Here is a 666-nt window from a genome sequence, read left to right as displayed (position 1 = left end):
GGCGAGTCGGGGAAGAGTACAATCGTCAAACAGATGAAGTAATTTTCCATTTTATAATCTTACATACATGTGTGTTGTATGACGATGACGTGTACACGGAGAGTCCTCTGTGTGTGTTGTATGATGACGACGTGTACTCGGAGAGTCCCCTGTGTGTGTTGTATGACGATGGCGTGTACACAGAGTCCTCTGTGTGTGTTGTATGATGATGGCGTGTACACGGGGAGTCCTCTGTGTGTGTTGTATGACGATGGCGTGTACACGGGGAGTCCCCTGTGTGTGTTGTATGACGATGGCGTGTACACGGAGAGTCCTCTGTGTGTGTTGTATGACGATGGCGTGTACACGGGGAGTCCTCAGCGTGTTCTCTGTTCCCCCAGAATCATCCACGAGGACGGATATTCGGAGGAGGAGTGCCGGCAGTACCGCGCCGTGGTATACAGCAACACCATTCAGTCCATCATGGCCATCATTAAAGCCATGGGCAACCTGAAGATCGACTTTGGAGAATCCGCCCGAGCGGTAAGTGGTCGCACCGTCGTCACCGACAACCCGAAGCTGCGGCACAACAAGTCCCAGCATGCCCTGCCAGTCCTCCAGTGGACCTTGTACACACTCGTGCAACTTGTAGTTCCTCGCAACTCGGAGTTGCGGTATTCATGTGCC

The 666-nt window shown here is 52.9% G+C and overlaps 1 protein-coding gene across 1 annotated transcript in view; it reads left to right on the top strand.

The window, feature by feature from the left end:
• Window positions 1–6: 6 nt before the first annotated feature.
• LOC108803716 (guanine nucleotide-binding protein G(i) subunit alpha-2-like) overlaps window positions 7–666 on the top strand; it is a 12,841-nt gene continuing 12,181 nt past the window's right edge. The window contains exons 1-2 of the mRNA XM_018575537.1: window positions 7–38; window positions 381–522. Of these exons, the coding sequence (XP_018431039.1) occupies window positions 34–38; window positions 381–522 (147 nt within the window). The 5' untranslated portion in view covers window positions 7–33. The remainder of the gene's footprint in view (window positions 39–380; window positions 523–666) is intronic.

Source organism: Nanorana parkeri, unplaced genomic scaffold (assembly GCF_000935625.1).
Source record: "Nanorana parkeri isolate BGI_ZX_2015 unplaced genomic scaffold, ASM93562v1 scaffold4084, whole genome shotgun sequence".
Classification (NCBI taxonomy): Eukaryota; Metazoa; Chordata; class Amphibia; order Anura; family Dicroglossidae; genus Nanorana; species Nanorana parkeri.
Note: the sequence above shows the minus strand (reverse complement) of the source record. Positions and strands in the feature narration are given on the sequence as shown.